This window comes from Leopardus geoffroyi, chromosome B4 (genome assembly GCF_018350155.1).
Source record: "Leopardus geoffroyi isolate Oge1 chromosome B4, O.geoffroyi_Oge1_pat1.0, whole genome shotgun sequence".
In the NCBI taxonomy this organism is placed as follows: domain Eukaryota; kingdom Metazoa; phylum Chordata; class Mammalia; order Carnivora; family Felidae; genus Leopardus; species Leopardus geoffroyi.
This window is the reverse complement of record NC_059341.1, coordinates 34648909-34676029: the sequence shown is the minus strand read 5'-3', so window position 1 is coordinate 34676029 and position 27121 is coordinate 34648909. Positions and strand designations below refer to the sequence as shown.

General features: G+C 41.2%; 1 protein-coding gene across 4 annotated transcripts in view; it reads left to right on the top strand.

Moving 5' to 3' along the window:
- The first annotated feature begins 975 nt into the window (after positions 1 to 975).
- LOC123591950 (cat eye syndrome critical region protein 2) overlaps positions 976 to 27121 on the top strand; it is a 180395-nt gene continuing 154249 nt past the window's right edge. For 3 of the 4 annotated variants that reach the window (XM_045466646.1, XM_045466647.1, XM_045466644.1), the window contains exon 1: positions 977 to 1441. In XM_045466646.1, coding sequence (XP_045322602.1) covers positions 1316 to 1441 — 126 coding nt within the window. In that variant the 5' untranslated portion in view covers positions 977 to 1315. Of the gene's footprint in view, positions 1442 to 27121 lie in introns of all 4 variants that reach the window. The other variant, XM_045466645.1, reaches the window with a different exon arrangement.

The window sequence follows — 27121 nt, the reverse complement described above, 5'->3', positions numbered from 1 at the left end:
ACATGCCTCAACACCCTCCTCCCTAAGTACATTCCCTTAGCCTTGTTGTGCAGATCTCCAACCCACCAGAGTACACTCCTCAGACTATCTCCCATTTCCCAACCCCGCCCCCCACCCCCCGACCCCCCGACCCCCCAGCTTTCTAACTACATTGTGCTCACTCTTCCAGGCAGCTATTCCGCAGCCAGGGCAATTGCTGAGCTCCAAGATTGTCTTCTCTAGGGCGGTCACACGTGTCCATTCCCTGGGGTGGGCGGCCGGGGGGTGGGGGGGTGGGTTGTGGCTCTCCGCTCACGGTCGCTGATTGGTGCCTCCCCCTACCCCACCCTTCCCGCCGCACTCCTGCCTCCATCATACTTGGTTCCAGCTTAACCAGCCCCACCACCTTCTTTTCTTGGAGAAAAGAGCCACTTCAGAGCTCCTTGAAACACCGTTCTTGGATGGAATAAAAGTGAGAACAGGTGGAAATCACTTTATTTCTCTAGTCCTCATATTTCTGGAGTGCACAACCCACTGGTTCTCTAGTGCTATTACCAGCACCAATAATAACTGAACTCTCACACGTGCGTATTTCTGGATCTAGCCCCTACCGAAAGCACCACCCAGCGGGCCCTTTAAAAGGACGCGACCACTAAGGCCATGTGGGGGGGTGGGAAAGACCCTTATTGTCCTCATTGATCAAAGTCATTAAACTTCTCAGTCCCAAACACCTGGAAAACGGAGTGAGTATCATGGCAGTTCATGAGGTGCACGATGCTCCCTTCAAGTCACACTCCTCTTTTTTCTTGGGGTGCTCAGTTCCCTCTCCCCTCCCCCTCTCTTCTAGTGCAGCTGTCCGGACTGGGGGTGGGGAGTGGGGGCGGGGGTTGTTGTTGTGGTGAGGGCAGCCCCGCCCCCTCCTCGTGGGCGGCCCCTCCCCCAGGCCCTCTGTTCGGCCCCCTCCCCCCGCCCCCCCCAGCCCCATCTGTTTTCCCCAGCGGTGAGATGATTATATTGTATGGTACTGGGGGCGGCCGCAGCCGCAGGATGGGGCGAGCGCGCGGACCCCGTCGGCAGCCGGAGCAGCAGCCACCTCAGTAACTCGGGCCCTCGAGCCGCCGCCCCCCGCCCGGGTCGCCCGCCCTCAGCTCATGCACTCGCCGAGCGGCGGCAGCAGCGGGAGTAGCAGCCGCCGCCGCCGCCACCCCCGCCCGAGGAGCTAAGGCGCTGCGCCGCGGCGGGAGTCCGAGGCGGGCGGGCGAGCGGTGCGCGGGCAGCGTGGGGCCGCCGAGGCGCGCTTGGGGTTCGGGGCCGCAGCCACCGCCGCGCCTGGGAGATGTGCCCGGAGGAGGGCGGCGCGGCCGGGCTGGGCGAGCTCCGCTCCTGGTGGGAAGTCCCGGCCATCGCGCACTTCTGCTCGCTCTTTCGCACCGCGTTCCGCCTGCCTGACTTTGAGATCGAGGTGAGTGGCCGCGAGGAGCGGGCGAGGTGGCGCACCCCGCGTCCCTTTCTCCCCTGCCCCCTCGGGAGTCCCGAAACACCGTGCGGGAGGGAGCGGGGGCACGCGGAGACTTTGGCCGGTAGTCCGCAACCGGAGGAAGGGCTCGGAGGTGGGGGCACGAGGCGCGCCAGGGCCGGAGCGCGGCCGGGGGCCGCGCCAGGCTCCCCAGGGGACGCCAAGTGCCGGCGTCCGGGCTCGGGACGTTCGCTCGTGGCCGCCGTGCCCACCCGCGCCTTCCGGGACTTGGCGAAGCGGGCGGCGAGGGGGCGGGGGCGGAGTGCGCTTTTGTGGGAGCGGGACCCGGTCGGCTCTCCCGGGACTTCTCGGGCTGGAGGCTGAGTGTGTGGGGAGAGTGCGTGCGCGCGCTCCCTGCCCGGTGCCATTGAAGCGGCGAGCCAGCTGCTCCGGGCGGGGACGGGGTTGCGGGCTGGATTAACTCCGACCGGGCGGGGAGGCGGCCTGCGGTCGGTTGGGGGAGGGGTCTGTCGTGCCGGGGAGAGGCTCGCCCTCACTTCGGCGGGCGCGTGGAGGGGCAGTCGCACTTTGCAGACTGCTGGAGGCCCGCGACTCTCGGGGGCGCTTTGGGTTAACTTCGGGCAGGCGGAGATGGGGGCCCGGGCTCGGGGGCGCGCTCTCCTCCGGGGAGCCGCCCGGCGCTCAGCCCTTGCCCAGAGCTCCGAGGCTGCGGAGAGAAAGTTTAGGACTCCGTTATTCTTTAACATCGCCTTTCCTTTCGGAGCATACAGCCCTCTTTATTCGCGGACCTCGGGAGCTCTTTGAGTTGATTTCGCCACCATTATCCCTCCAGGCGGGCGTGGAGTAAAGGGATGGCTTTTCTGGCCAGGCCGAAGGTGCTTTCAAACCCGAGGCTTTGTGATAACCGGACTAAAATCAGGGGGTCCTAGTAGCAGGGATGGTGGCGGGAGTGTGAGGAATGGAATATATTCGATGGCCCCGACGAGCAACTAGCCCTAGCAGCATCCATCCTTCTTTCTTTTATTTTTATTTTTGGAAGGGGTGTGAATATTTGATTGGTTAGCAGGTTGAATTGCCTGTCCTCCTATGGCAGTATATATGTATTCACTTAATCACCTTTAGCCTTGGACAAAGGTAAATGGAAACTGTTGGTCAGTTTTTCTTTTCAGCTCTGCCAATGAGTTCGCCAATGGAGTAATCAAAATAAGAATTAACTCTTTAGGAAGAGCAAATCGTTGTTGTTGCCTCCCCACCCCCACCTATCCTACTTTCTGCCATTTTCAGATTGATTTTAATTCGTTTAATCTTGAGGATTTTTGCCTTACCTTTATTTTTAGATTCAGTGTTGTTTGCGGAAATATCATTTGCTTCTCATATGAATGAAGTGTTGGGACTTGCTCTTGTTGCAGAGTTAATGAAATTGGAAAATAAAAAGATCAAAAGGGGTACGGTGGGTGAATGAAGCGGAATGTAGGCTGATAAACTAGGACCGCTCACTGGCTTTTGGCGATTCTTAGTTCCCGCAGCTAATTAAAACAATGTGATTAAATCGTAGGCTTCTGTTTTTAGGAAGATGTAATAACTTGGGCATTTTAGATAACATCATAGCGTTTGTTTTCAAAGTTTGAACGTTATTGTAGCAAGCATGACTTTCACTAAAAATTTTAGTAGGGTAAGTGTTTGAAGAAGAGAAACAAGGCCACAAAAATGAAGGATTTGGGAATGCTTAAAGTCAAGAGATGTTTAACAGTTATTCTGATAATTATGTTTTCTTTTAGTTGGCATAAAATCGTGAGTAGTTTAATTACATCCTGCTGCTCAAAATGGTGGCTGTCGTGGAAGGTGTTGCTTGTGACCGACTGTGCCATCTTGGGTACTGGCAAACTTGTCCCATAGACCATTTTCTTCCTTGCAAGATAATAAAATTGAGGTGATGTTGAATTACAAGTTTAAAGCTTAAGGGCCCAGTCTAAAACTACTGTGGGAAAATTCATCTTTCAGAATCCATATAGTCCCATTTTGTTGAAGGAAAAATAGAGGTAACGAATTTTGCCTTAAATTGTTGTGGATATCTAGAGTAATCTATAAATAACTTGTTTTATATTCTAAGAAATAAACTTATGGATTCTAAGTATTAGCTGGTATAATTCGTAAAGGAAATGTAAGCTGACCAAAGAGGTCAAATTTGTGTGTTTAATAGAAATGAAAAATCATTGTTATAGGGGAATAATTTGGGCTCTTTTAAATGACTGTCTTTTCTTTTGATTGGAGAGGTTCTTGGAAGTGACACTATTGTTTTTGAAGTGCATGCTGTGTGAAATACATGCAACACGAATGAATGTTTGAAATCTATATACACGTTTTTTAGAACTATCCATATCTGTTTTTATTTGATGTTCAGTAGATGGATAACAAATGATAGGGACTTTTAACCTCTGCAGTTCTTGTGTAATTCTCTCATGTAAGGTATGTTTTGATACAGTTAATGCAAATGGTGATTTAAAGTTTTCAGCAGTTATCAGAAATAAAATTAGCCTTTTTTTTTTTTTTGTCTTCTAACAAATTTGACTCAGTGATGGTGCAGAACTCACTGAAAATATCAATTTTAGTTCAAGTGTAAAGCAAATTTATTATTTTTCTTAGCTGATTTTTTAATTTAACAGTTGATTGTCCTGACGGTTTAAGAAACAACCCCTTGGTTAGAGTGTATGATGTAATGGAAGGCCCTTAAAACAAGCAGACAAAAAACCAATTCTGATGCTGAGTCGTACCTGTTAGGCCAACTGAAAAGGCCCTACCATCTTTAATTTACTGTAGTTTTAAAAGGTAAAAATGATGAATAATACCAAGTGGTAGAAATTGTATATCAGCTTTTTTAGGAAATCAGTTTTCAGCTATGGGGAAAGATCTTGTTTTACCCTTGACCACCAAGCTGAACTAGATTTATAGAAACTTTAGGTAGTAGAATTAGAATCCTCAAGGACTTGGCTTCTATTTACCTAGAGTGAAGTAATCTCTTAGATAGGTGAAGGGCTGGGAGGATTCATGATGCAATTCTGCAACCTCCCACTCATAGAACTGGTCCCTAAAACATGGATAGTTTTATTTTTGCTTATAAAAAAGTCCTTTTACTCTGTTAATCAACCTTGAATGTACAGGGATTCTGTAATCATCAGATGGAAAATCTGTGAATGTATGGATAATGTTTCAAGTTCAAAATTTCTGGTGTTAAAAATAATGCAGATATTATATAAAACTTGAAAATTATAGCACACTGTAGGTAAGAGAATTAAAATCACCCATAATTCCTCCACTCAGAGATAAAAGCTGTTAACTGTTAACTTTGTATCCCTCCACTCAGGGATAAATGCTATTAATTGTTAACATATTTAGAAATTCCCAAATATGCTCACAATGTATTTGTGCCTTAGATTAGGTATTTTTATTTTTCAGATGAAGAGATTGAGGTATAGCTGGGCAACAATAGGTTAATGACACTGAATTCTGTAGTTGGTGTTACCGAAGCACACCTACTACTAGGTGCTTAACTTAGAACTGGGAGATTGCCAAAGAAGCTCCTAACTCACCTCCTTTGCATCAGAAGATTATCTGTTAATAGTTCAGAACCACTTGATTTAAATCAAGTATTTTACAATTGTTTAGCATTCCAGTGGGTTAGGTTGGTTAAGTTTTGTCTTGATTTGAGAAATGAAGAATTGTGACTTGACCATTTAATGATAATTTAAAGCTAATTTTTTTCTTTCCTACCAGGTGTTCTTTATGGTGACTATAGAGGTCTTGATCAAAGTAAGGGAAGGGAATATAGAATCATTTTCAACAGTTTGGTCTGGAGTTAATAGTGATGGGTGTGGGGTTGGGGGCAAAAATCCCATCACAAACATTTTGGGAATATTTTCCTCTAGAGAAGAGAGCATGGTGCCTCTAGGTGGCTCTTTGAAAATGGGCATGTAGAATTATCTGAATGGTTTGTATATTAGCAACATGGTAAAAATAATCTGTTTGTCCCATCTACTTTTTCCTTGAGCTGCTTGCTGTTGAGTACAGAATCCTTTGCCTTCTTTGGTTGTATGATAGATAAAGTCCCTCACCTAATGGGCATGATGACCTGGGGTCACTATCTTTAATTCAGATTCCTGAGTTCCAGTCTTCGTGTTTCCTTAATCAAGGGCACCATGGCATGAATTATTTTTATTTTTTTAAATTTCTTATATTTTTAAGTAATCTCTACACCCAACGAGGGGCTTGAACTTGGGACTGTCAAAAAACGAGAGTCGCGTGCTCTACTGAGCCAGGCAGGCTCCCCAAGGCATAAATTATTATTAAGCATAGAAAATAAATAATTAGAATTGCTGAGAGTAACTTATTAGTATAAACCAGTCATATCAGCAGTTCCTTAAGCCTGGGCCCATCGTTGGGCTACAGGAGATTTTGTGTTGGTATACATATGTGTACTTTGCTGGAGGAGAAGGCCTGTCACTTTCATCAAATTCTGAAAGAGGTCCCCAACCATACAAAGGTTGAAAAGCCCTGAACTAGATGAAAGAATAAGTAAACCTTGAATAAGGGAGCCAGAAACCTAGTTTTAGGACATAAGATGCCTTGCACTAGGAGTTAGAAACTTGAATTCTTACTCTAATGGTGCCACTTACTAGCTTTTTGACCTTGGGCAGGTCAGAATAGCTTAATGATAAATGACATTTGTATACTACTTGGTACATTTTCTAAATGTTTTTTCACTTATTTATTTTAGTAAGCTCTACACCCAACCTATAGTTTGGACTCACAACCCTGAAATCAGCAGTCACATGCTTTACCAACTGAGTCAGCCAGCTGCCTTCAAATGTTCTCATTTAATCCTTAGCTTGCTTGCTTGCTTGCTTTTTTTATTAAAAAACAAAAGTTTTTTTTAATGTTTTCATTTATTTTTGGGAGAGAGACTGAGCACGAGCAGGGGAGGGGCAGAGAGAGAGGGAGACACAGAATCCAAAGCAGGCTCCAGACCCTGAGCTGTCAGCACAGAGCCCGACGCGGGGCTCGAACTTGTGAATGGCGAGATCATGACCTGAGCCCAAGTCAGATGCTTAACCGACTGAGCCACCCAGGCGCCCCGGCTTGCTTGCTTTCTTTATAAAATGTTTATAAATATATTTTATAAATTTTTTGAAGTTTTGCTTATTTTGAAAGAGAGTGTGCTCATGAGCAGAGGAGGGGCAGAGAGAGAAGGAGAGAGAGAATCTCAAGCAGGTTGTATGCTGACATCAGGGAGCCCAGTGTGGGACTCGAACTTGTGAACTGTGAGATCATGACCTGAGCCAAAATCCAGAGTGGGAGGCTTAATGGACTAAGCCACCCAGGTGCCTCATTCCTTGGCTATCTTTAACCATCACTATGAGATAGGAGTTATCCTTATTTTATTTTATTTTTAAAGTTTATTTATTTTGAGAGAGAGAGGGCATTTATTTTGAGCTGGAAAGGGGCAGAGAGGGAGAGAGAGAATCGCAAGCAGGCTCCTGTCTGTAAGCACAGAGCCTGATGTAGGGCTCCATCTCAGGAGCCATCAGATCATGACCTGAGGGGAGAGATCAAGAGTCAGACACTTAACCAACTGAGCCAGCCAAGTGTCCCGTTATCCACCTTTTATAGATGAGAGGCTGAGTTGCTTGCAGACCGACTCTCACCTGGATTAGGTTCTTTCATAACAAATTCTGTGCTGTTGCTACATCATTCTTTATATTTCATTATGTAAAATGAAGGGCTATACCTGTAAGTGATGGCTGGGCTTCCATAGTACAAATCTTGAGTTCTTTGATTCTTAATAATGTGGGGTACAGAAGATACTTGTAAAACTTCTGCTCAAGTAAGTACAGAGTCAAGTTCGTGATTTCATTTCTTTCAGCAGGTATTTATCGAGCATCTATGTGCTAGGCACAGTGTATTAGATAATGGAGATACAGATCTGAACGTAACACAAAAATACCTATCCTCTTTCCATTAGAAGGAGACAGACAGTAAATGAATTGGTATAGTATGTCAGAGGTTAGTTAAGAAACAACTAACCTCTGCCCAGTTGAGGGAGTGGGTTGTAATTTAAAATAGGTTGGTTAGTATGGCCTCACTCAAGAAGATGACATTTGAGCAGGACTGAAGGAGATAAGTGATTTAAAATGCTTTAAAAATTAGTATTTTGTGACACTGTTCTATTTAACGTAAGATACCAGATGATAAATATTTTCTGAAGATTCAAAAATCTGTTCCTCCTCTGAGGAATAAAGCCCAAAAACAGATGTGAATTACAGAGTGGCAAATCTTTATGCAGTTTGAAATCCTGAAAGAGGAGAATGTTCTGTCAGAGCAGGTCTGTCTCCAAAAGTGAAGGACGTCTGGCTGGCTCATTCAGTAGAGCATGCGACTCTTGGTCTTGGGGTTGTGAGTTCCAGCCCCACATTGAGTGTGGAGATTACTTAAAAATTTATCTCTTTCCAGAAGTGAAAGAGATTCCCTTTCTGCTTATTTTGAGGGGGTGGGGGGCGTCTTTTTTTGCCAACCATGTGAAGCTTCAAAGGGGTAGTTGGGAGCTTCTGCAGTTGCAGAAAGGGCAATACCCTCTCATCTCTGAAGGACAGCCTGTGTTACCATCTGGCTGGCTTTATGACGGAAGTTCAGTACGGTGTTGCTTAATTTTCTGGAACATAGTTAGGATAGCCGAAAATACACTTTGGCACCATTTGGTACAGCGGACAGTCTGCCCTTTGATCAGGAGAGGCTGGGCTGGAGTCTTGCTGTGTGTTAGGAGTCAGAAAGAAGAGCACTGGCACAGTGCTGAGAAACTGCAAGTACAGAGGCTGATTTTGGTACAAATTCAAGTGTGGACAGAGCCGAGGGGGACAGAACCACACAGCTTCCAAACTATGTGGTTTTATAGCTAGTCGATGTGATTGAACATAGTCTCGGAAGGGATCAAGCAGAAAGTCAGAAACCTGGATCGTGGGCCTGTCTCTGTCATTAACTTGAGTTAGGATCTCAGGCAGATTTTTGGTTTCAGATGCTCCATACATATAATGGGAATTTTAGACTAGATGATTCTTAGGTTTTTCCTAGGTCTTAAGTTCTGTCATTCTAGGAGTGTTTCTCACATGCATACCACTATTTATTGATCCAGAAAATCACCGACCTCACTTGTTAGGATCAGGGTTGTGACCTGTGTTAGGATCCATGTTTTACAAATTAATTTTGTACCAGATGAAAGCTGCAAACCTGTACTTCATGTGTTTGTGAATTATATGAACTTCTTTTTCTATGGAAATCTTGTCTGCAGTCATGTTACTTTGAAAGTAGCTTTTAGGGCTTGATGAGTAGTTAAGATTTTGTATTTTGAGACCAGAAGGAATTCTGGAGGATGAAGATCTTCAGTTATGTTATTTTCCCTTCATTTTTGTTATATTTAACAGCATTCATACTTTGAACTTTGAATGAAATCCAGTTAGAGCTTTTAGGCATGTGGCTCGCTTTTCATTTGATACTGAAATCTTTCTAGATAACTGTGTTGTCCTCCTCTATGTTCATATTTCAGTAGATATTGTTCCTTGGATGCTTTTATTATACTTCTTTACATTAGCCTCTAACCAATATTAATTTATGTTGGAACGCTTTGGAGAAGTCTTTCAGTAATTCTTACAATTGAGAAAAGAATTGTTAGATAGTATTGAGCTCAGGATTCCGTGGGTTTCTTTAATGCTTGAGGTTTCTCAGCTCAGCACTCTTGATATTTTGGGCTAGATAAGTCTTTGTTGTGGAAAGCTGTCATTTGCATTTTAAGCTGTTTAGAGGCATCTCTGGCCTCTACCCTCTAGGTGCCAGTTGCATCCCCAGTCATGACAAAATTGTTCTCCAGACATTGCCAACTATCTCCTGGGGGCCCAAATCACCACATTTGTGATTTACTGCTTTGAGGTATAATGAGGGAAGACTTGTTCAGTGTAGGTCATTGTATAAAAGGTACACTGTGAAGAGGGTAAGTTTTTGTTTCTGATGCTAATTTTTTCCCCTAAACGCAAATCTTCAGTATATTTGTATATAAAAATTGAAGGAAGTTAAAGTTGTTCTCAGATATGCATGTCAGTAGTAATTGCACTTGTCAGAAAACTGGGAAGCAGATGTTTTGTTACTATTATTTTTTCTTTCCTGGAGTCATTTAAGGGAAGAGGTGGTTTGGGGGCAATAGAGAGGGCATTGTGGGGCTAACTGGGTCCTTAAAGAAAGGCCTCCCTTTTGCAAAGCCTGGCTGCCTGGCACTGTTGGGGAAGCTGGGTGTTGAGCTATATAGCCTCAGGCTGGCTTCCACACTGCCATTGCCTGTCAGGGCACAGGCTCTTCTTGACAAATCTCTTGAGCCTTGCGTAGTGGTGGACTGTGGGGAGTGGGGGTAGCCAGTTATGACCAGGTCAAAAGTTCAGTGAAACCTAAGTTGAAGGGGTGTGTGTGCGCATGTTCCCATATGCTTACATGCCTGAGACGGATGTGTATATTGTTATACAAAGTTTATTCTACCAGAATCTTCAACTTAGAACACACCAATCACAGATTCTTTCTTGAGGTCACTCTAAATATTTTTCTTGATTTCGCCCATTGGATTTTCCTTGTAGGCAAGTATGGCAAAATATTTTGTGGATCAAGTAGATTTTCATTTTGGTTTGGAGAAAAAAAATGTATTGTGATGGTGACTTAGCAGTAAGGTAAGATAGCAGTAAGCTACAGAAAGATACTGTAGAACTTCCAGGGAGATGGTAACATTTATCTGTGGCTTCCAAAGGTGTCTTTCACATAGAGCATCCGTCTCAGACTCCATTTTTGCCATCTTGGGGTATTTGGTCCCCACAGGGATCCAGCACCTTAATTTTTGTTTTTATCTCTTGATTGGGAATGAAGTAAGTCCTGACCATATTATTTTTTCTCTCTTACTCCACATTGTTGTGCTAATCTACTGATGTCCTAGGTTTGTTTTGGGCTGTGGTGGAGTTAGGTAGAATTTCTGGTCCATATCAGGATATTAAATTCCAGAATCTGGGGGCGCCTGGGTGGCGCAGTCGGTTAAGCGCCCGACTTCAGCCAGGTCACGATCTCGCGGTCCGTGAGTTCGAGCCCCGCGTCAGGCTCTGGGCTGATGGCTCAGAGCCTGGAGCCTGTTTCCGATTCTGTGTCTCCCTCTCTCTCTGCCCCTCCCCCGTTCATGCTCTGTCTCTCTCTGTCCCAAAAATAAATAAACGTTGAAAAAAAAAAAAAATAATAAAAATTAAAAAAAAAAAAAAATAAATAAATTCCAGAATCTGTATAAATAAGTTGGTGTGAAGTCGGTCATGCTGCAGCGAAAAGCAGTTTTCTTCTTTAGGAGGGTGAGTGACCCCTCTGAATAATTCTGTTATGTGCACTGTTTTGCACTTAATTACTCATGTACCCTTTAAAATGGAATATTGTTTATGTAAAAGTATATGAAATACAGTATTTCATTCTCCTTTTTAAAGCCCCTGACCTCATGTGACGTTTATGATTTGGTTGGCTTAAATGATGTCATGTTCTTCTAATCGTCAGCTTTTAGCTTTGATTCTACAGCCCAGACTCTTTAGGAGCAGTGCTGTTCTACTTTTTCCCTAGGGTGGGTTTGCTAGAGTAACTGCCTGACTTGGCAATATGTCACTGAGGCATGTGGCCACCTGAATTAAATGTGTGAACGGTTGTCATAGCAGACTGTGTGCATCCTTCAGTGCCCCTCCCCCCACCCATAACCTCTAAAGATAAGTGAAAATAGAGGAAGTGTTAGGGTCACAATTACACTAACCACTTCATGTTTTTAATGTTGAACATTTAAGTCACCTCTAATTAATAATTCCTAAGAATGGAATAAGTTCTTACAATTAAGAGGCTGTTAAGCAGTTTGGTTGGCCGCAAGACTGTTTTTTTCTTCTGACCAGTTCCTCTTAATGAACACCCCTTCCCTGAGTGTTCATTGTTTCAGCAACAATGGCACTAAGGACAGTTGATTTGCTTGACAGAAAATGTGTTAAATTAACAGATCTACCTCTTTAGCAAATCTTTTCTGTCCCTCCTTCCCCATTGTGTCTCTTCTGTTTCCCTGAAAGGTTGTGTTTGCAGATTCTTTTAGGTGTGGGAGACAATTTCTATAGTCAGTGTCCTGAAGTTCTTTGTTCAGGGTACACTGTTTTATGGGAGAAAGGTGATTTAAAGAAAAATTTCACCTGTTGACATAATTAAGGGATTTAACTTTGGATGTTTTTACACTCTTAGACTGGTATTGATTTGGGTTAATATCCTACACAAATCTATTTTTTTTCCACATTGTTTCTCAAAGACTTTTCTCCCCTCATTTTCCATTGTGCGGTTAAAGCAGGCCTCCTTACAGGACATTGGGATTGGGAGTGGAATGTTCTAATTGATATTGGGGATACGTCTGTCCTCATAACACTATATTTTCATCACTTTAAGTGATGGAGCTCATCTTCATAACTGTACTAATTGCTGTACTTGGATTTCTGTAATCTGCAACTCTTTAATAGTGGAATTAAAAAGAAAAGGAAGGGGCGCCTGGGTGGCGCAGTCGGTTAAGCGTCCGACTTCAGCCAGGTCACGATCTCGCGGTCCGTGAGTTCGAGCCCCGCGTCAGGCTCTGGGCTGATGGCTCAGAGCCTGGAGCCTGTTTCTGATTCTGTGTCTCCCTCTCTCTCTGCTCCTCCCCCGTTCATGCTCTGTCTCTCTCTGTTTCAAAAATAAATAAACGTTGAGAAGAAGACAGTTTCTACTCCCTTCTCCACTTAAAGAAAAAAAAAAAAAGGAAAATCTCAAATCTCAATCAGTCTTCTGTTTATTGTCATTGTTATTAATATTAAGGTTGCAGAGGTATGTGACAAAGGTTGCTATTTTCCACCTGCCCTAGGAAATTATAGTATGTTAAGAAAAAGCAGGTGAGTGGGTGGCAGTGATAGTGTAAAATTGAGCTATAGAGTATATGACTATGTGCCAAACGAGTATTATAGAGTATATGACTGCTGTAGGAGTGCAGGGGCAGGCAGTGACCATGAATGAAATGCTTCCTGGAGAAGGCAGGATTTGGAGGTTCATAGTGAGTAAGTCAGCACAGAGCTAGCCAGGTCAGAGAGTTCTTTTTTTATAGAGGGCTAATGAAAATGAGGTTGAGGAGTGCCTGGGCAGCCCAGTCTGTTAAGCGCCCAACTCTTGATTTCAGCTCAGGTCATAATCTCACAGTTCATGGGATTGAGCCCCATGTTAGGCTTTGCGCTGACAGCACAGAATCTGCTTGGAATTCTCTCCCTCTTTCTCTGCCCCTTTCTGTCTCTCTCTTTATCTCTCTCTCTCTCTCTCGAAAGAAACCTAAAAAAAAATTTTTTTTAAATGAGGTTGAGAAATAGTAGGCCAGACATTACAGCAAGCCTTGAATGGTAGGTTCACTGGTGTTAAACATTTTTTATTCAGGCATTGAAGTGTTAGATAAGAATGACGACAAAGTTTCAGGCTAAGAATGTCCTGTGTGCTAAATGTTTTATATTAAATCTGGTATTGGAAGCTGGGATAGAACAGTGGAGGAAGAGAGGCTGGTTTAATTATTGGGAGTGGAAGGAGCATAAAATGCCAAAGGTAGCAATAATAGGAAAGGACATTCATCACTGGCATTACTGAAGAATAAGTAGGACTATGTGATCAACAATGTTGGGTGCATAAAGAAGGTTGTATCCGTTAAGAATGTTTTTGGCTGCAAGGAAAGAATGCTGTACTAGCAGCAACTTAAACACTGGCACAGCCTGTAACGTAATCTGGAGGAACATGGTTTCTGGCAGGTGTGGCAGCTCTGTAAAGAATACAGCATTCCTCCAGTGGTGTTCCTCATGGTCACAGGATGGATTCTGCAGCTCCAAGGTCTGCATTGCTGAGTGATGCAGAGAAGTCACAGGAAAATTACCATGGAAAACAGCCATTGAATTGGTGATTTGAAGAGGTCTGAGGTGACTTCAGAGAAGCCTGTTTGAAAGAGGAGGAGAGGCTAAAACTGCATACTTCTGGAATGAGAGAGGAAAAGAGCTCTTTAGGAATGGTGGAAAAGAAAGAACTTTAAGAAATGTTTTTTCCAAAAATAACATATAGCCATCACAAAATCTCAGTTCTTACATGGTTAACATTTTAATGTACTGAGGGAGTCCATTGTAATTCCTCCCCACTCCTGCCTTTTTTTTTTTTAGGCCATCCTATTTCCAAACTCTTGATTTAAAAAAAAATTTTTTTCTTTAACATTTCTTCATTTTTGAGAGAGAGAGAGAGAGACAGAGCATGAGCGGGGGAGGGGCAGAGAGAGAGGGAGACACAGAATCTGAAGCAGGCTCCAGGCTCTGAGCTGTCAGCACAGGGCCCGACGTGGGGCTTGAACTCATGAGCTGTGAGATCATGACCTGAGCCGAAGTTGGACGCTTAACCGACTGAGCCACCCACGTGCCCCAACCAAATTCTTAATTTTTTATACTAACAATCCTAATCCTCTTTTCTTTCTCCCTCTGATTGTTGGGAGGGGGCTGGTAGTTACCCTACCCCAAGATTGTTAGTTGCTTAGTGTTTTAAAGATTTTTTTTTTAAGTTTGTTTATTTTTGAGAGAGGGAGAAACAGGGTGCTAGCAGGTGAAGGGCAGGGAGAGAGAAGGACAGAGAGACAGAGAATCTGAAGCAGATTCCAGGCTCCAAGCTGTCAGCACAGAGCCTGACTTGGTGCTTGAACCCACGAGCTGTGAGATCATGACCTGAGTTGAAGTCAGATACCAACTGACTGAGCCACCCAGACGTCCCCCCGCCTTGTTGCTTAGTGTTTTAAACACTTCCTATTTAGTAAAATGAAAATCTGGATTAAGAAATGTACCCTTTTTATCATTAGAATTTTAGATTTGTTTTTGCTTAACTATTGAATGTTCGGAATACTTCAGATTTTAGTTTCTCTCTGTTAAGTATTTAATGATCTGTAAGACTGCTACTTAATGCAATTCTGTGATCCTTTCGTAATGGGCATTTGTGTACAAATAAGATAGTTGGGTATTAATAATAAGTGTTCTAATACCATGGTTTGCATGCCCAGGGAAGTTACAGTTCAAGAAGGCTTTTTTTGTTTGTCTTATCTCCCCACTGGCTCTACAAAAATTTTTGGAAGTTATCTGGTAGTTCTTGCAGCGCCTTACCCTTTTTCCCCTTCTCCTGGGTCAAGTAAATCTATAGCCTGCCTGGTAGTCTTTTTTTTTTTTTTTTTCAACGTTTTTTATTTATTTTTGGGACAGAGAGAGACAGAGCATGAACGGGGGAGGGGCAGAGAAAGAGGGAGACACAGAATCGGAAACAGGCTCCAGGCTCCGAGCCATCAGCCCAGAGCCCGACGCGGAGCTCGAACTCACGGACCGCGAGATCGTGACCTGGCTGAAGTCGGACGCTTAACCGACTGCGCCACCCGGGCGCCCCTGCCTGGTAGTCTTAACACATCTTGCAAGTAAAGATGAAGTGGGTCAATCAAATTCCTGTTCTTGAGAGTGTAACCTAGGAAATGTAAGGATTATTGAATTAGTGTGGAAAAGAAGCTAAAAGGTGAGAAGCCATGAAACGAGCCAAAATGTTGCATGTGAGAGAGCAGAAACCGACAGAGACCCAGCATTAGAGCAATTTCTAGGAAGCCTCCAGCTCCAATCCATTGGTTTATATCCTGTAGGAACCCCCAAGCATCTGAGGCATCAAGAGCCTAACACTTTGGGGTCACCTGGTTGATTCAATCAGTTAAGCGTCCAACTTCAGGTCATGATCTCATGGCTTCTGAGTTCAATCCCCACATTGGGCTCTGTGCTGACAGCTCAGCCTGGAGCTTGCTTTGGATTCTCTCTCTCTTTCTTTCTCTCTCTCTCTCAAAAATAAATAAAACATTAAAAAGAAAAAAGAGCCTAACACTTACTTTCTTTTCTTTATGTGCATACATTAAATGTTTATAAAGGTAGGATCATACTTTTACATACTTTACAGCATTTTGTTTTATTTAGTTAACAATATTACGCGATATAGACTGCCCTTTTATCTCTTACATTATGACTTTTAATAGTTTCACATTATTGGCACTCTTATTTAACCAATCCTCTATGGGACATTGAGGTTATTTTTAGTTGTTTTCTATCTTTTTATTTTTTTATTTTTTTTTTTATTAAAATTTTTTTTTTCAACGTTTATTTATTTTTGGGACAGAGAGAGACAGAGCATGAACGGGGGAGGGGCAGAGAGAGAGGGAGACACAGAATCAGAAACAGGCTCCAGGCTCTGAGCCATCAGCCCAGAGCCCGACGCGGGGCTCGAACTCACGGGCCGCGAGATCGTGACCTGGCTGAAGTCGGACGCTTAACCGACTGCGCCACCCAGGCGCCCCAGTTGTTTTCTATCTTAACAGCCATGAACAGAAATCTTTTTTCTCCATGATGAGATTAGTGTTTTTATTTTTCTTAAGTTTATTTATTTTTTTAGCAATCTCTTACACCAAACTTAGGGCTCAAATACATGACCCCAAGTTCAAGAGTCACAAACTCTTCCAACTGAGCCAGCCAGACACCCTGGGATTAGTGTTTTAAATCATTAAACTTTTCTTATAACCTACTGTTTTAAGTCTTTTTTAAAAAATGTTTTATTTATTTGTTTTGAGGGGTGGGGGGGTGGGTCAGAGAGAGAGGGAGAGAGAATCCCAATTTGGTTCCGCACTGTCAGCCCAGAGCCTAACACAGGGCTCAAACTCACAAACCCTGAGATCATGACCTGAGCCTAAATCAAGAGTCAGAAGCTTAAACCAATTGAACCACCCAGGTGCCCACCTTCTGTTTGAAGTCTTAAGTTTTGAGTTTTCTTCAGTCATTTTTAAATCTTCTGTTTCGTGATATAAGCTAATATAAATTTGGTGCCCATGGTGGGTGCTCCAGGCACTACATCAAGTGTTTCTTATGCATGAACTTATCTATTCTTTTTCTTTTTTTTTTAAATTTATTTATTTATTTTGAAAGAGAGAACAAGCCACGAGCAGGGGACGGGCAGAGAGAGACAGAATCCCAAGCAGACTCCGTGCTGTCAGCACAGAGCTAGACACAGGACTTCAAGTTCACAAACCATGAGATCATGACCTGAGCTGACATCCAGAGTTGGACTCTTAATCATCTGAGCCACCCAGGCGCCCCTATCTATTCTTTTTTAAAATTGTGATATAATTGACATACAGCATTATGTTAATGTTTCAGGTGCACAACATAACGATTTGATATTATATACTGTGATGTGACAACCACAGTAAGTCTAGTTAAAACTACGTCCATCACCAGACATAATTGCAGACTTTTTTTCTTGTGATGAGAACTTTAAAGACTTACTGTCTTAGGGGCACCTTGCTGGCTCAGTCAGTACAGCATGTAACTCTTGATCTCATGGTTGTGAGTTCAAGCCCCATATTGGGCGTGGAGCCTATTTAAAAAAAAAAAAAAAAAGATCTATTAGCAACCTTCAAATATATAGTATTGTATACTATGGTCACCATGCTATACATAACATCCCCAGGACCTATTTATTTTGTAACTTTTGACTACCATATTGCCCACCCCCTACTCTGCCTCTGGCAACCACCAGTCTGTTCTCCCTATCTATGAGTTTGGTGGAATTTTTTTCTTTTTTTTTTTTTTAAATCTTAAGGTTTTACATATAAATGAGGTCATACACTATTTGTCCTCTATCTGACTTATTTCACTGAGCATAATGCCCTCAGGCTCTATCCATGTTCTTGCAAATGGGAAGATTCTTTTTTTTTTTGTTTGTTTTTATTGCTGAATAATATCCCATTGGTGTGTGTATACCACATTTTCTTTATGGATTCATTGGTGGACCCTTAGATGCTTCCATACCTTGGCTGTTGTGAATAATGCTGCAGTGAACATGGCGTGCAGGTATCTTTTTCAATGTAGTGTTTTCACTTCTTTTGTATACACCTAGAGGTGGAATTATCCGATTGTGGGGTAGTTCCATTTTTAATTTTTTGAGGAACCTCTATACTGTATTACATAATTGGCTGCACCAATTTATATTCTCACCAATAGTGCAAAAGGTTTTCTTTTTTCCACATCCTCACTAAATGCTTGTTATTTTTTGTCTTTTTGATGATAGCCATTCTAACAGGTGTCCAGTAATATCTTACTGTAGTTTTGATTTGCATTTCCCTGATGATTAGTGATGTTGAGCACCTTTTCATGTTCCTGTTGGCCACTTGTGTGTCTTTGGAAATATGTCCACTCACATCTTCTGCCCATTTTTACTTCTTTTTAAAAATTTTATTTATTTATTTATTTTTAAGTTTATTTTGAGAGAGAGAAAGAGAGCGTGTGCGCAAGTAGGGGAGGGAAGAGAGAGGAGACCAAGAATCCCAGATAGGCTCCACTCTGTCAGCACAGAGCCCAATGTGGGGCTTGAACCCATGAACCAAACTGTGAGATCATGACGTGAGCCGAAATCAAGAGTCAGACGCGTAACCAACTGAGCCACCCAGGTGCCCCTTTCTGCCCATTTTTAAATCAGATTGTTCTTTTTTTTTTTGCTATTGAGTTGTATTTATCTATTTTTAATTCCCCCATGAGGTAAACGTCACCTTTATCTCACCCTGCAGATGAAGAAATGGAGGCGTACAGGCGAAATGATTTGTCCAAGGTCACATAGCCAGCAGGTGGCAGAGCCCAGACACGAACCCAGAAAGTTCTCAGTAGAATGCCAAGACCTTTATTGGTAAAGGAACTGAATGTTAGTGTTTCTAAGAGAGGAAAATTGATATCCAGTGCAGGTTTTTTATGGGCTTGTTGGAAGGTAGGTAAAAGTAAATTTTCTTTAATATTGTGGCATTGAAAAGAACTTTTAAGCAAAACTGTCAGAGAAAAAAGGACATTAAAAAAGATTTTTATTTTTAAGTAATCCCTAAACCCAACATGGGGCTCGAACTCAAAACCCTGAGATCAAGAGTTGCATGCTCTACCAACTGAACCTGCCAGGCTCCCCAGGAAAAACGACGTTTTATTTTACTATTTTTTTTTTAAGTGTATTATTTATTTTGAGAGAGAGAAAGACAGAATCCCATACAGGCCCAGCGCTATCAGCATATAGCCCAACGTGAGGCTCGATTTCATGAACCATGAGATCATGACCTAAGCCGATGTCAAGAGTCGGATGCTCAACCGACTGAGCCACCCAGGTGCCTCAAAAATGACATTTTAGAAGTGAGAGAAATCCAGTTTTTCCCCTTAATACTTAAATTATGTGCAGAGTGTATCAATATCTTTTAAGAATTATTTACTTTTGTTATTTTCCCATTCTACTGTAACACTGATTAGTGCTCTTTAAACATTATTTAATTTTTAAATAATGTCAAACTTACAGAAAAGCTGTAAGACTAGTGCAGAATTCCTGAATCCCTTCACCCAGGTTCTACGTTTGCTTTATCATTACCTCCCTCTTCCCATCATTCCTCCTCTATCCATCATCCATTCGTTCATCCACTGTTTATACCTATATAATAATTTTTCCCCCCTGTACTGAGAGTAAGTTTCAGACATGTTACCTCTTGACGTTTTCTCACATGACCATAGTACAGTTATCAAAATCAGGAAATTAATACTAAATAAGATCTATAGATAATACATCAAATATTACCAACCTACCCCATACTAATATACATGTGATTTATATATTATATATTTTTAATGTATTATTTTAGAAATTATTTTTGTGGGTCAGGTTTTTAATCTAGGATCATGCATTGCATTTAGTTATTGGGTCTCTAAAGGCTCCTTTTTTGTTGTTTTTTTTTAAGTTTATTTATTTTGAGAGAGACAGAGCCAGAGCAAGTGGGGGAGTGGCAGAGAGAGGGAGACAGAGAATCCCAAGCAGGCTCCACACTGTCAGTATGGAGCCTGATGTGGGGCTCGAACTCACCGAAACTGTTGAAATCGTGACCTGACCTAAAGCCAAGAGTTGAATGTTTAGCTGAATGAGCCACCCAAGTGTCTGTCTTTAGTCTCCTTTAATCTGGAATAATTTTTAAGCTAGTCTTTCATGACCTTGACCTTTTGGGAAGAGTACATTTTATTGATTGCCACTTAATTTGGGTTTGTTGAATATACACTCATGATTAGATTCAGTTCCTGTGTTTTGGCAGGAATGCTAAAGAAGTGGTGTAGTGTCCTTTGTGCATCATATCAGGAGTTACATTGATGCCAGTTGGTCACTTTATTGTTGCTGGTTGTTAATAATTTTGGTCACTTGGTTTAAGATGGTATCTGCTAGGTCTCACCAATGTGAAGTTACTGTTTTTCCCTTATAATTAATACATATCTGGTGGGGGAATACTATACAAACATCCTATTTCTCATCGAAATTTTACCCATTAGTAATTTTAATCTGTGTGTGATTCTTTGCCTTATTCATTACATCATAGTTGCCAAATAGGTGATTTCAAGTTCCATCATTCCTTTTTTCTTTTTTTAAAGTAGGCTGTACACCCAATGTAGGGCTGGAACCCAAGACTCTGAGTTCAGGAGTCGTATGTTGTACTTACTGAGCCTGCCATGTGCCCCTCCAACATTCCTTTTATATTAAGTCAGCATTCACAATTTTCATTCATCAATTCTAAGTATTTGATTCAAAACTGTTTTTAGTGTCTTATAAGAATATAATTTTATAAAAATTTTTTTGTTTTCTTGGAAATTTTCTAAAGTGAATGTACATTGATATAACAATATTAAGAGTGAAGTCATTTTTCAAAGATTCAGATCTCAGTTTTTCTTTTTACTTTGAAAAAATTCAACCTCTAGTGAAGTTCAGAGACCTAAGTATAAGTGAACCCCTGTAAGTACTTGACTTTAGATTCACCAATTGTTAACAGTTCACCATATCAGCTTTTTGTTTTCTTTTGCGCTGAACCATTAGAAAGTAAGTTGGCATTGTGATGATACTTTATCTAGAAAATATTTTGGTATGCACTTCTGAAGAGTAGGGACCTTCCTCTAAATGACCGCAATAGTGTGTTCACATTTTAGAAAATTCTTTTTTTAAGTTTATTTATTTCTTTTGAGGGAGAGAGTGGGGGAGGGGCAGAGAGACCATCCCAAGCCAACCCTGCACTGCCAGCACAGGCCCAACGTGGGGCCCAAACTAACTGCAAGACCATGACCTGAGCCAAAACCAAGAGTCGGATGCCCAACTGACTGAGCCACCTAGGCGCCCCCAAGAAAATTAATAATTCTATAATAATATATTCAGATATCCTCAGTTGTCCCCACAGTGACTTTTACAGATGTTGTTCCCATCTCTATACTAGTTCTAACATTGTGTTTGGCTGTTAAGGGAATAGTTTTTAAGGGAAAGTTTGGTAAAATGATTTAAATTTCAAGCTGAAAGTTAATTAGGTGAAATAATAAGGAAAAAAGAGACAGTTTATTGGAATAACACTGGCTCCAGTCCAGGCTGTACTCAAGGTCTGGACAGCTAGCTACTTAACTTGTCTGAGCCTCAGTTTCATCATTGGCAAGTTCCTCACTTAGTCCTTAGGGTTATTAGGAAATTTGAATGAGCTAAATAAAGCATATGAGGGATTTCATAAGTGGATTTCAACAACTGGTTATTATTACTAATTTTTTCTTAATATGGATTTTGAATTATGATAATGATACTATAACTGTGAATCATTTGGGAGAAAGGCATTTTATAATAAAGATGTTTTTTGACTTCCCGTATTTTGAAATCAAATTATAATGCAGTAAAATTGTTAAAACAAATCAGTGCGGTGTATTGTGCTTATGTGGATTAATGTGATCACAGAGTACAATTGAATAGTTTTATTGAGACAGAATTCAATACCATATAATTCACACATTCGAATTGTGAAATTTAGTGATTTTTAGTATGTTTACAGATAGGTGCAACTATCACCACAATCAATTTTAAAACATTTTCTTTGCCTATAAAAGATCCCTCTTTTGCTATTACTACTTCTGCCTTCATAGTTACTTCTCCCCCAGCCTTAAGCAAACACTAATCTGCTTTCTGTTTCTATAGATACCCTTTTTCTAAGTTTTCATAATGAAAAAAAATCATATAATATATGGCCTAATGTGACTGTTTTTTTTTTTCACTTAGTGTATTTTTTCAAGGTTCATCCAAGTTGCAGCAAATACCAGTACTTCATTCCTTTTTATGGCTGAATAATGATATTCCATTGTATGGACATACTATATTTTATTTACCTGTTGATGGGTATTTAGGTTATTTCTACCTTTTGGCAGTTATGAAAATACTGCTATGAACAGTGGTATAAAGTTTTTGTGTGGTCATATGTCTTCATTTTTCTTGGGTATATACCCAGGAGTGGGATTGCTGGGTCATACGGTAACTGTATTTGAGCATTTGAGAAACTGCCTGTTTACCAAAGAGGCTGCATCCATTGTCTTTCCCACCAGCAGTATATGAAGGTTCTGATTTTTCCACATCCTTGCCAACACTTGTTATCTTGTTATCTGACTGTAGTCTAGCCATCTAGTTGGTGTGAAGTAGTATCTCAGTGTGGTCTTGATTTGCATTTCCCTGATGAACTAATGCTGTTGTCATCTTTTTATTTGCTTATTGGCCATTTTTGTATATCTTGGAGAAATAGCAAATCACATTCTTTACTCATTTTAAAATTGGGTTGCCTTTTTTATTATTGAGTCAGGAGTTCTTTCTTTTTCCTTCCTTCCTTCCTTCCTTCCTTCCTTCCTTCCTTCCTTCCTTCCTTCCTTCCTTCCTTCCTTCCTTCTTTTTTAATGTAAAATCTACTCCCAGTGTGGGGCTTGAACTCATAATCCTGAAATCATGAGTTGCATACTCTACTGGCTGAGCCAGCCAGGCACCCTGAATTATAAGAGTTCTTTATATATCTTAGATATAAGTTCTTTATCAGTTATATGAGATGAAAATATTTTCTCCCATTCTGTAGGGCTGCCTTTTCATCACTTTTTTGACGATGTCCTTTGAAAAACAAGTTTGAAATTTATTTTTTCTCTTATTGCTCATGCTATTGGTGTCATAGCTAAGAATCTTTTGCCAAATCCAAGGTCATGAAGATTTACCCTTGTGCTTTCTTCTACAGGTTTTACAGTATTTGGGTCTTTGATCCATTTTGTATTATTTTATATACGATGTGAGGTTAAGGGTCCAACTTCATTCTTTTTCATGTAGCTGTCCAGTTGTCCCAGCACAATTTGTTGAAAAGACTATTGTTTTTTTCTTTCTGTATTGAATTGCCTTGACACCCTTGGCGAAAATAAGTTGACCATGCATATGTGGGTTTATTTCTAAACTTTTAATTCTTTGTCAATGAACTGTATGTGTGTCCTTGTGCCCATATTCCATTGTGTTGATTAATGATGCTTTGTAGTGGGTTTTGAAATCTGGAGCTGTGAGCCCTCTTCTTTTGTTCTCTTTCAGGTTTGTTTTGGCTATGCTGGGTCCCTTGAGGGTCAGGTTGTCAATTTCTACTAAGAGGTCAGCTAGGATAGTTGTATCAGGTTCTGATAGGGATTGCTTTGCCTCTGTAGATCAGTTTTAACAATGTTGAGTCTTCTAACCCATGAACATGGGATGTTTTCCCTTTTATTTAGATCTTTTATTTGACAAATATTTTGTAATTTTTTTAAAGTTTATTTATTTTGATGGGGGGAGGGGTAGAAAGAGAGAGGGAGAGAGAATCCTAAGCCGGTTCCATGCTGTCAGCACAGAGCACAAAGTGGGGCTCAGTCCCACAAACTGTGAAACCATGACCTGAGCTGAAGCCAAGAATGGAACGCTCAACCGATAGAGTGACCCAGGTGACCCTATAATTTTCCAAATACAAGTTTGGTGCTTCTTTTGTTAAATCTGTTCAGAAATATTTTGGGGTTTTTTGATGCTGTTGTGAATGAAATTGGTTTTTGTTTTTGTTTTTTTTTTTTTTAACATTTATTTATTTTTGAGACAGAGAGAGACAGAGCATGAACGGGGGAGGGTCAGATAGAGGGAGACACAGAATCTGAAACAGGCTCCAGGCTCTGAGCTGTCAGCACAGAGCCTGACGCGGGGCTCGAACCCACGGACCGTGAGATCATGACCCGAGCCGAAGTCGGCCGCTTAACTGACTGAGCCACCCAGGCGCCCCGAAATTGTTTTAATATTCAGATTGGTCATTGACAAATTTTTAAAATCAATTTTATTGAACTATAATTTAAATACAATCAAGGACATCCTTTTTTAAGTATGTAGTTTGAGTTTTGGTAAATGCATCCAACTTGTAATTAGCACCATTTAAATCAAGACGTAGAACATGTTTTTTCATTTCCAAATATACGTATATTTGTTTTATCCCTTGGCAGTTGATCCTGACTTCCACTCTGGTGGATTACTGATCTGCTTTCTCTCACTATAGATTAGCTTACCTTTTCTAGAATTTCCTGTAAATATAGAGTGTGTTTTTTATATCTGGCTTCCTTTAACATAATGATTTTAAGATGCAGCCCCATTGTGTGTATCAGTGGTTAATCTTTTCTTTTTGAGAGAGAGTGGGCACAAATGAGGGAGGGGCATAGAGGGAGAGAGAGAAGCAGGGCTCCTTCTCATCAGACACAGGGCTCATTCTCACCAGAGAGGCTCAAACTGAGACAAAGTCCAATGCTTAACTGACAGAGCCACCCAGGTGCCCTTCGGTGGTTAGTTTTTTTAATTGTAAAGTAGTACAAGTAAAACCTTGGGTTGTGAGTAACTTGTTCTGCAAGACGAGCAAACATTTATAAAAAAATTTTTAAATGTTTATTTATTTTTGAGAGACAGAACAGAGCACGAGCAGGGGAGGGGCAGAGAGAGACACAGAATCCGAAGCACACTCCAGGCTCTGAGCTGTCAACACAGAGCCTGATGTGGGACTCAAAACTTACGAACCATGAGATCATGACCTGAGCTGAAGTCCATCCGATGCTTAACCAACTGACCCACCCAGACACCGCAAAGAGCAAACATTTCTAATACATATTTCATTATGTGGCTGTACCTCAGTTTATCCATTTTCTTACTGATGGACATATGGGTTATTTCCAGGTTTTGGCAGTTGTAAATAAAAGTGCTGAGTATATTCACATACAGGTAAGTCTTTGTGTGGACTTGTTTTTAATTGTCTTTAGTAAATATCTAGCAGAATTGCTAGATCATATGTAAGTGTATGTTTAACTCTATAAAACACTAAATTATTTTCCAAACAAACTGCTTTTTTATTATTTTGATTGATGTGTAGTTTAGGTATATTAAAATCTTCCCCCTTCAGCTGTTAGTGAACATTTCTGTGACTTTTCATAGTTGTATAACCACTACCACAATCAAGGTGTAGAATAGCTACATCACCCAAGAAATTTACCGTATGCTCCTTTCCTCTAGTCCTTGGCAATCACTTGGTTTTTTCCCTTGTAATTTTGGCTATTGTCATAGAAGTGGCATCCTACAGTATGTAGCCTGTTGAGTGTGGTGTCTTTTATGTGGCATAATGCATTTAAGATTCATCCTTGTTGTTGTATGTTGTCAGCATTTCATTCCTTTTAATTGCCAAATAATTCCACTTTGGGGAGACAAGTTGGTTTTAGTGGAAGAATGTTTGAGTTGTTTCTAGTTTTGTTGATCATGAATAAAGTTCCTTAAGCATTTGCATACAGATGTTTGTGTGAATACCTAGGAATAGAATTGTTGAGTCATATGGTAGGTAAGTGTATGTTTACCTTTGGAAAACACTTTAGTAGTTTGTGGTATTCCCACCAGCACTGTGTTTTGGTTCCTCTGCATCCAGTGTTACTGTCAGTGTTACTGTTTTTTAATCTATCCTAATTTGTGTGATGATATTGTGGTTTGATTTTTATGTTTAGCTAACGACTAATTATACTGAATATCTTTTCATATGTTTATTTGCCATCCATACACTTGGTGAAGTATCTCTTAAAATCTTAATGCCCATTTAAAAAGTTGAGTTGTTGGGGAGCCCGGGTGGCTCAGTCCGTTAAGTGTCCAACTTCTGTGCTAACAGCTCAGAGCCTAGAGCCTGCTTCAGATTCTTTCTCCCTCTCTCTCTGCCACTCCCCCACTCATGCTCACAGTCTGTCTCTTTCTTTCTAAAATATAAACATTAAAAAAATTTAAAAAGGAGCACCTGGTTGGCTCAGTTGGTTAAGCATCTGACTTCAGCTTAGGTTATGATCTCGTGGTTCATGAGTTTGAGTCCCACATTAGGCTGATCAGGCTCTGCAGCTGATAGCATGCAGCCTGCTTGGGATTCTGTCATCTTCTTCTCCCCCCCCGCCCCCCTCTCCTGCTCTCTCTTTCTCAAAATAAAAAAAACAAAACCAGTGTCTCTTTTTTTTAACTTTTTTTTTTTCAACGTTTATTTATTTTTGGGACAGAGAGAGACAGAGCATGAACGGGGGAGGGGCAGAGAGAGAGGGAGACACAGAATCGGAAACAGGCTCCAGGCTCCGAGCCACCAGCCCAGAGCCCGACGCGGGGCTCGAACTCACGGACCGCGAGATCGTGACCTGGCTGAAGTCGGACGCTTAACCGACTGTGCCACCCAGGCGCCCCAACCAGTGTCTCTTTAAGAGCAGAAATTTTTAAGTTTGAGAAGCTCATTTTGTCCAGTTTTTCTCTTCTGGATTATATTTTTGGCATTGTTTTTAAGAAATCTCTGCCTAATTTGAGATTGCAACAATTTCTTCCATGTTTTCTTCTAGAAATTTCAGGGTTGCTTTTCAAGTGTTTTTGTTGATAGTGTATAAAAAGTATTTTTATTGTTCCTCATTTAATTTCTAAGAAATGGGCGGTATTTCTATATTTGGATGGAACAGTTTTGTCTAGGACAGCCTACTGGGCTCTTAGAGACAAAGTTCTCATTTCTTTTTCCAGCTTAATTCTGGAGCATAGAGAATCATTCCACATTGAAAAAGACCAATCTTCCTTTTAGGTTGATCGAAGGGGATTTTCCTCTAAAGTTGGTTGCAGTGGTACAGTAGAAGCATCAATATTAACAGTGTGTTAGTTTTGCAAACTGGAATTTGATGGTGCAAATAAAGAATAGATGATCAAAATAGTTGGTACAGGGTAATTTAAAAAGCCAACACAATTGGTTTTTTGTTTATCTTTGATTCCTCTAGTACTTAATGGCTTATACTCTGTAGATTAATGGGATAAAAAGTTATGGATGAACACTCAAATGTAAATTAGTGTAAGTAAAAACTGGAAAAATGTGAATAAAATTTGTAGATGATATTAATGTCAGTGTCTTGGTTGTAATGTTATAGTTTTGTAAAATGTTACCTTTGGGGGAACTGAGCAAAGTATACAAATATCTCTCTCTGTTATTTCTTAGACCTGCATATGAATCTACAATTAGTGAAAAATTCAATTAAGACAGTAAATCTGGGTGGGTCAGTCGGTTAAGCTTCCGACTTCAGCTTAGGTCATGATCTCGGTTTGTGAGTTTGAGTCCCGCATTGTGCTATGCTG